The 7,885-nt window shown below is 28.7% G+C and overlaps 1 protein-coding gene across 1 annotated transcript; it reads right to left on the bottom strand.

Moving 5' to 3' along the window:
- Nucleotides 1-3,239: 3,239 nt before the first annotated feature.
- Nucleotides 3,240-4,605, bottom strand: LOC111024528 (myb-related protein 306). The gene is made up of 3 exons (XM_022302226.2): nt 4,321-4,605; nt 4,050-4,179; nt 3,240-3,938 (listed from the first exon to the last, which is right to left on the bottom strand). The coding sequence occupies exons 1-3, from the start codon at nt 4,451-4,453 to the stop codon at nt 3,272-3,274; spliced, it is 930 nt and encodes a 309-aa protein (XP_022157918.1). The 5' UTR covers nt 4,454-4,605; the 3' UTR covers nt 3,240-3,271.
- Between the last annotated feature and the right edge of the window lie 3,280 nt (nt 4,606-7,885).

The raw sequence follows: 7,885 nt of genomic DNA, 5'->3' as shown, positions 1-7,885 counted from the left end.
GAAAGAAGAACCACTTCAATTATTTTTCAAGAAGCTAAGTCACACCTTTCGAAACAAGCTCAAGAGAAAACAACTTTCGAGAAACTTTTTGTTCTAGAGAATAAAAATGTTAAATTTAGGTGTAAATATTTTTTTACCTTGGTTTCTTTTCGTCTTTATATTTTCAAAACAATACTTAATTTTAACTATTTTTATTTATTTTAGTACATGTGATTTCATAATGTCTATTTTAGTCCATATGTATTTTTATTTTAGTATATGTACTAAAAGTGACAATTTTAGTTATTCATTTTTATTTTTGTCTCATTTTTACAACAAATTAATTAACATGAAACTTCATTCACTAAATTGATTGAAGTGTAGCCATAAAATTATATTAAATAGTTTCTATTGTATATGCAATTTGTCTTAAATTTTTTCAAATAGTGATAAAAATAGTCTAGTTTTTGAAATACATGGATTAAAATAAACATTAGAAGATGGAGAGACTAAAATGAACCACATGAACCAAAATAGAAATTTTGAGATTACATTGACCAAAATAACTAAACTAAAAATACAGAAACCAAAAGAAATATTTTGAAAGTATGGAAACCAAAATAACAAAAATTGAAAGTAAAATAGTATTTAAACAAATTTGAAACAACTCAAACAACTCTCAAAATTGTTCATATAACTTTTTTTTTTTTTTTGAGAATTTGAACTTGCTATCTTATAATCACTTTTAACTCTAAAAAGTACAAATAAGCATGACAAAGATTTAGAATTTGTTTGGGAATTGTCTGAAAAATAATTTTTTTCTTAGTTGAGTGGAAAATGTTTGGATAAGTAGTACTTTTTTCTTTTTCCTTCCAAAATTATAAGTTTGTGAACATGAGCTCTAATATATAATAACATCTTTAATTTCATAAGCCAATTTTTATCATATTTTCTCTAGGAACAATATTAAATATGAAAACAAAACTATCATAGAAAAAAAACAACTCAAACAAACCCTTTGCAATTAATCGAAGTTTGAATCTTTTCAAAGAGTACTTTGATCAGTGATGTGTAAGTGAGATAATTATTCTAACTTGACAAGGAAACCTCTAAATATTATGTACAAAGTCTTTTAAATTAGTCAAAAACTGTGCACATTGATGTTGATATGTTACAAATATGAAAAATTTTATTGGAAAAGTACATTTTCAGTTTTTATAATTTAAAAATTAATTTATTTGATCTCTCAAAAGTCTCTCACAATTTTAAACTCATTTTAAATTATCCATTAAATAAACTTTTCATTAATGGTTTGGAATTAGAAATTATTTATATGACATAACAAATTAGAAGGTGTCATGACAACTCATATGTTGACTAATATACTTGACATTATAGGTAATGTAATATTTAGGTATAAGTTCTGTTTTTAGTCTTTAGAACTTTCATAGTATTTAATTTAGCCTCTAATCTTTGTATTATAATAAATAATTTTAGTTATTTACATTAATTATATATATATATAGAGGTTCATGTTTTTATTTATTTTCGTGATGAGATATCTGCACATAATGAAAATATTTTAAAATTTAGACACCTAAAGTTGTAAAACTAAAACAAAATAATTAGAAAGTTTCAAGGACGAAAATAGGGTATAAATCTAGATTTTATCTTTAACGTTATTTATGCTAAGTCGCAAACATTTTTTATGCTAAGTCACATGATCTACACATTATATGAGTTGTCATACTATCTCTTAGTTTGTCACGTCAAATTTTTATCCAAATCATTAATGTCGACCTAATTGAAAAGACCATTTAAATCTTTTTTTTAATTATTAAAATAAAAGATTTAAAAGGAAATTAAAACAGTATCATCTAATAGTGCACATATTTCACTTGACTTTCTTCCTTGTTGACCTGTGTAGTTAAACTTAAACGCCACTCCAAACCCAATCAGTGGAGAGTTGCTTTGAGCTTCATTGGAAAGCCCTTTGGAGTATCATTTAATAATATTTATGTATTTTGATAATAATCTATAAATTTTTTATCTTTTACACTTGAACCTTAAACTTTTTATTCGAGAATTATAGGTTGATATATAGTTCGACTAAATTAATTATGGGTTTAGATTTCTATAGGAGTCTTTTGACTTTTACATATTGTATTTTTATTTTTATTTTTTAAAACTTTTCAACGATTTCTATTTTAATTTTCTATAATATGCAAATGCCCTATTTTTAGGTTTAAAAGTATTTTAGTCGTGGTAGTTGTAAAGTTTTTGTTAACCATTTTAATTGGGATCTTCCATTTTGAAATAAGATATATCTACACTCTTGTTTTAAACACTTGTTTATGTTAATATTTTTCAACACACTGATATATATCAGTTTATATATTTTATTAATGAATTGGCTAAATTATAATTTTAGTTCTTAAAATCTTAATTACATCTAATAGGTTCTGGAATTTTAAAAAATTTATAATAAGTCTAGAACTCAAAAGCTTATAATGTATCTCTAAACGTTTAATTGTGTGTCTAATATAGGTCCTAGTGTCCAATATGTCCCTAAACCAATTAGAAACTCGTTAAAGTTAAAAATTTATTAGACATAACTCTCAAAATTATCAAAACTTATTCAAATTTTTCAATATATACTGGTAGCACTGATATATTTTCTATATAAATAGAGAGTAAATGAAATGACACCTTAATTATTATATAATTAAGTAGAAGTTATTTTTCTTTTTATAAGAACTAATTTCTATCCATATCATTTTTTTAATTAAGAACAAAAAAAGGTATTCATTTCATTTATATTTGATATGAAGAAAATAACCAAATTTAAAGAAGAAATTAAAAAATATTGTAATATTATATATTTACTATTATTTCATATTTGTAAAAAAAAATTAGTGATATTTTGATTAGTAAATTAATCTTCTTTGTTCATACTTGAATGATATTTTAGGTCCAATACAGGAGTTCTCCTTTCTCATCGACAAAATTACCTTTTGGTAAGGTGTTTCTTTTCTTTTCATTTTTCAAAATAAAGAAACGATGAAGAGAAAAATACAAACTTTTAAATTTTAGAAAAACTTAGATTATCCCTAAAAGGTGCCTTCCTAGTAAAATCATACGAGAGAGAGGGAGTAAAAAAAGCTTAATTTTTTATTCTACTCAATTAATTACCAATTCTTGGAAACTCTAATCTATAAGATATATCTCTTCAAATTTGAAGAGACAAATTGGAACAAAAATGAAACCAAAAATATGAGGCATCATATATAATTCATAAAAGATCATACTTTAATTTTTCATCTACATAAATTTCACTAAAGCAATAATCTTTCCCATCTTCATTGAGCCATTTCTCCAGCACTTCCATCGGCAGCAATTCCACACTACTCTCATCCATCATCTCACTTTCCCCTTGAAAAACGCTCGTCGCCGGCGACTGATCGGAATTCGACGACTCAAAGGAATCAAAACCCAGAAACGATTCAGACAAATCCACCTCATTAGCTCTTCCGCCGCCGCAATTGCCGGAATTCGTGTTCGCCGGCGAGCTGGCCAGGCCCGAATTTGGCGGGGTGGTTTTGTTCCATTCTTTCAGCCACCGTGCGATGTTGTCGGCGCTGGACGCGTACGCCGGAGCTTCATGGGGCGATTTGGGCTCCGCCGGCGGCAGCGGCGGCGGCGGCGGCTTGGAGGATTCCGGCGAGAGGGCGTCGGAGAGGGCTTGTTTGGCCATGTGGATGTCGGTTTGGAGGCGTCTCTCCCACTGGCCTCTGGATGTGAAAAGACCGCCGTCGGCAGCGGCGGAGGCGGCGGCGGAGAGAGCGGCGGCCGGAGAGCGGTGGAGGCTGCTGTTGAGCTTCTTCTTGAGGTGAGTGTTCCAATGGTTTTTAATGTCGTTGTCTGTTCTCTGTGGAAGGTATGAAGCTATCGCCGCCCATCTGCCATTCATCACATTCAATGCCTCATAAATTCACCTCCAAAACCCAAAAGTATAACCTAATTTCAATTTAGTCCCTTATATTCTAACATTTTAGTCCCTCGCACCGTACCTGTTGCCGAGAAGGGCTTGGAGGTGAATAATCATCTTCTCCTCATGGTGAGTGAAATTCCCCCTCTTGATCCCCGGCCTGAGGTAATTGGTCCATCTCAACCTACAACTCTTGCTGCATCTCAATAACCCTAAAACAAGAACAAGAAGTCTGACGTGTCACAACAAATTTAATCATTCATCGACCGTTTAACTTATGAGCTTAAAAATTTGCCTATTCTTAATCGAAAAAATAAAGCTAATGAGTTACGAGAAAGTTGATGGGGAATTACCAGTATTGGGAGGAACAGCTCGCCAATTTCCAGGGCCATGTTCTTGGATGTAAGAGACGAGAACAATATCTTCCTCGGGAGTCCATGGTCCTTTCTTGACACCTTGTTTGTCACAGCATGGAGGCCGCCCCATTTTTCTTCTTCTTTTCTTTCCTTTCTTCTTCTGTTTGTGAAAATGGGGAAGTGGGGATTTGTTTGGGTCTCTATAAATAGAAAAATGGAGGGAGGAGAGAGAGAGGACGCTGACTTAAGAGAGAGGAGAGAGAGAGAGAGGAAGAAGAAGAAGAAGGGAAAGTTAGAGAAAAAAGAGTCAAAGGGGGAGAGAGGGCATTAAAGAGGGAAGTGATAAAGTCAAGGCTAAGGCTGTGGCAAACCGCGTTTAGCATTCAATCTGCTTTTTTTTGCATCCCCACTCCCCACTCCCCACTTCCATATTTTCCCTTTTTTTTTTCTTTTTTTGTACTTGTACTTTCTATTAATATTAATGGGTTTAAACTCGAAATCAATTGGCAATGGTCGGGTTTGTTTGAATTTCTTGGGCTCTGATACCCTATTAATATTAATTGGTTTGAACATAAGACTTTCTACTCTGATACCAAGGAATAATTTAATTCATTATATAAGATATCTAACAAGATGGAACTCCGTAGATCTTGATACTTTCGATTTTAGTTCTTATTTAGTTCGTTTACTTTCAAAGCATTCATTTTGGTTTCTTGTACTTTTCAACTGCTTTTGTTTAGTTTAGTTCTCGTACTTACGAAACATTGATCTTTTTTATTTTTTGGTACTTTTAAATAGTGACTAGTTTGATTTCTATTTGCAAAATTTTTAACACAAATTCTATACAAAATATAATATAGAAATCATTTAATACAAACATTTATGGTTAAATTTTAAGAAAATTAGTGAATGGTGTCTCATGGCAAAATTATTATTGAAAAAAATGAGAGAAATATGAGAATGAAGTGACCAAAATAGACGTTTTGAAACTATATAATTTAAAATAAACCAAATTTGAAGACGATATGTATACCATAACTACAAGCATGGGGAACAAAATAATATTAATTAAAAAAAATCTTTCTTATTATTTATCTATTATTATTTTCTTCCAAGGCTGTGGTTTTTTCTTTTTCCCTCTCTTAAGAGTTTATTAATTTTACTTTTCTGGTTTCTAGTTGCCAACTCATCAAATCTAAATTTTCTTTTTAACTGGTTTGTTATAGGGAGGGAAAATAATACTTACCTACTAATGGGTGAGCATTAATTCCCTATTGACCACAAATATGAGAGAGGAATGGAAGAGAGAAACGGGTATATATATATAATTGTAAAATTTTTAGTTGCGGTTAATATAGCACAGTCAGAAGTGAAGTATTATTTTTTAGGGTATGACATTAGTATGAGTGATAATAAAGTTAAAGTAATAGATCCCTCCCTATTTCCCATAATAGTATGATATATTGTATATTTTAAATCTACATTTGCGTAATTTAACTTTCCATTTCTCGAGTTGAACTCCGTAAAAAAAACAAAAAAACAAACAAAAACAAAAGAACCTGATGTAAATATTCGCATCTCCAACGGATCAAAGTGAGCCAAATATGTGTTAAGTGTTGATAATGATAATGTTTATTATATATGATTATATCTCATTATCATTGGAAATGAAAAGATGTATAAGATGAATAACTTCAATTTATAGTCTATTAGATAGTATAAATCCTCATCTTAATCTTATAAAATTATATTTTATCATTTTATTTTTGTTAAAAAGTTGGATAACAACCATAATAATCTTTTTTGGCTTAAAAGAATCGTTCCTCACTTAATTAATAGATATAAATCTTCGTTATCTCACTGTTTGTCCTTTTAGTTTGAGCAATATATCTATTAAGCTGTAATTGGTATATATCTCGTGAGTTCGATTTCTCACACCCACGTATTTGTACTAAAAAAGAATTTTTTTTTTATTATTATTCTTTTAATTATTTAATTATTTATTTATTTTAAACATCTTTCACATATTTAGACTTTAAATTATAGGTTTTTGATTTGAAAATTCCAACCATGAAAATTGAAAGGACATTGAACAAATTCAACCCCAAAAATTGAAGTTGATGGATAACCCATGAATTGTGTGTACTAAAAAGAAAAATATATATAAATGATTTGGATATTCATGTGTGTGCATGTGGTATTATATCAACTTTTGGCTTTTGTATTTATATAAAGTTGAATATATATGTGGTGTTAGTGAACCAAAAAAAAAAAGGTATATTTTTAATTATTAATTATTTTCTCAAAACTTATTTTGTGTATGTAATTGTTGACTATTTCTAAAAGTATGATTTTTGCCTTTCAAGAGAGGATTTTAGGATACTGTTTTAAGCTGATTTTGGAGGTAATTAGGTTTGATTTTTGCTGGAATTTAATATGAATCCAATCTCTCTACATCTTACCAATATAGTTTTTGTTTTTTTCCTATTAAGCGATAATTGCTCTGAATTATTTATGAGCATTTGAAAGTATATATATGTTTATTTTTATTTCAAGTTCGATGAAAAATTGACTTTTTGAAGAAATGGTTTCCTAGGTGTATTTACGAAATTATATCTTCAAGGGAAAAAAATGTTGGAAAATAATTCATCAAATATATGAAACCAAAATCTAGCGGTTCAGTCCTGTTTATTTAGTAACGTTACTCTTTCAAGTTTAATTTCTTGTCTTGTTTTTTTGTTTTTTAAATAAAAATATTAGTTTATCATTTTTGACTTATAAAATGCATAAATATGATATAAAGAAAAATTGAATGATTAATTTAAAAAAATTCACATAAAAAATAAAAAAATTTAAATTTTAGAAAAGTCAGAACAAGAAAGGGTTATCAAACATGTTTTGGTTTTTTTTTTCAATTAAAAAAATACATAAGAAATAAAAAACAGTTATATACAAAATTCTTTTTATGATTATTGAAAAAGAGAAAACAACAAATAAGAAAAGTCTGAATTGTATATCCGACAAATCAATTTCAAAGCTAAAACTAAAAAAATATTTATGTTTTTTAAAACACCCATAGTAAAAAAAAAAAAAAACGTACAGTTATAGGTGAATAGGTCCTTCCAAATACCTATATAAAAATATTAATAAATGTGAGTTTGAAATGATTTTGAGAGTAGCTATTTAAAAATAACTTTTTTTATAAGTATTTTTTCATTAAAACGTTATTCATTGACTATTTTTTTAATAGTTGGATCATGCAATCAAACAGATATGAAATAAGTTTTTAAATAAATAAATAAAAAAGTTAAAAGTCAAATTATATTCACTTTTTTTTTAATTATTAAATAAACCACTTCACTAAAACAACTAAACTTGCCTTATGGACTTCAGGTGTGAGAAAGTTCTCTTTCCTACAAATATGCAAGAAGGAAATGAAAAGAAAATCATTGATCATCCATCAGATATCTCAGACCAAAATTTGGTTTTTATTTTGACAAATGAAATCTCCATTTATCAGTTTGATAGCCTCCAACCTCAATCTCTTCGTCAATCTCACACC

This window comes from Momordica charantia (genome assembly GCF_013281855.1).
Source record: "Momordica charantia cultivar OHB3-1 chromosome 8 unlocalized genomic scaffold, Mcharantia_2.0 BLBB01000008.1, whole genome shotgun sequence".
In the NCBI taxonomy this organism is placed as follows: domain Eukaryota; kingdom Viridiplantae; phylum Streptophyta; class Magnoliopsida; order Cucurbitales; family Cucurbitaceae; genus Momordica; species Momordica charantia.
The sequence above is the reverse complement of the archived record's forward strand: the minus strand, read 5'-3'. Positions and strand labels throughout refer to the sequence as shown.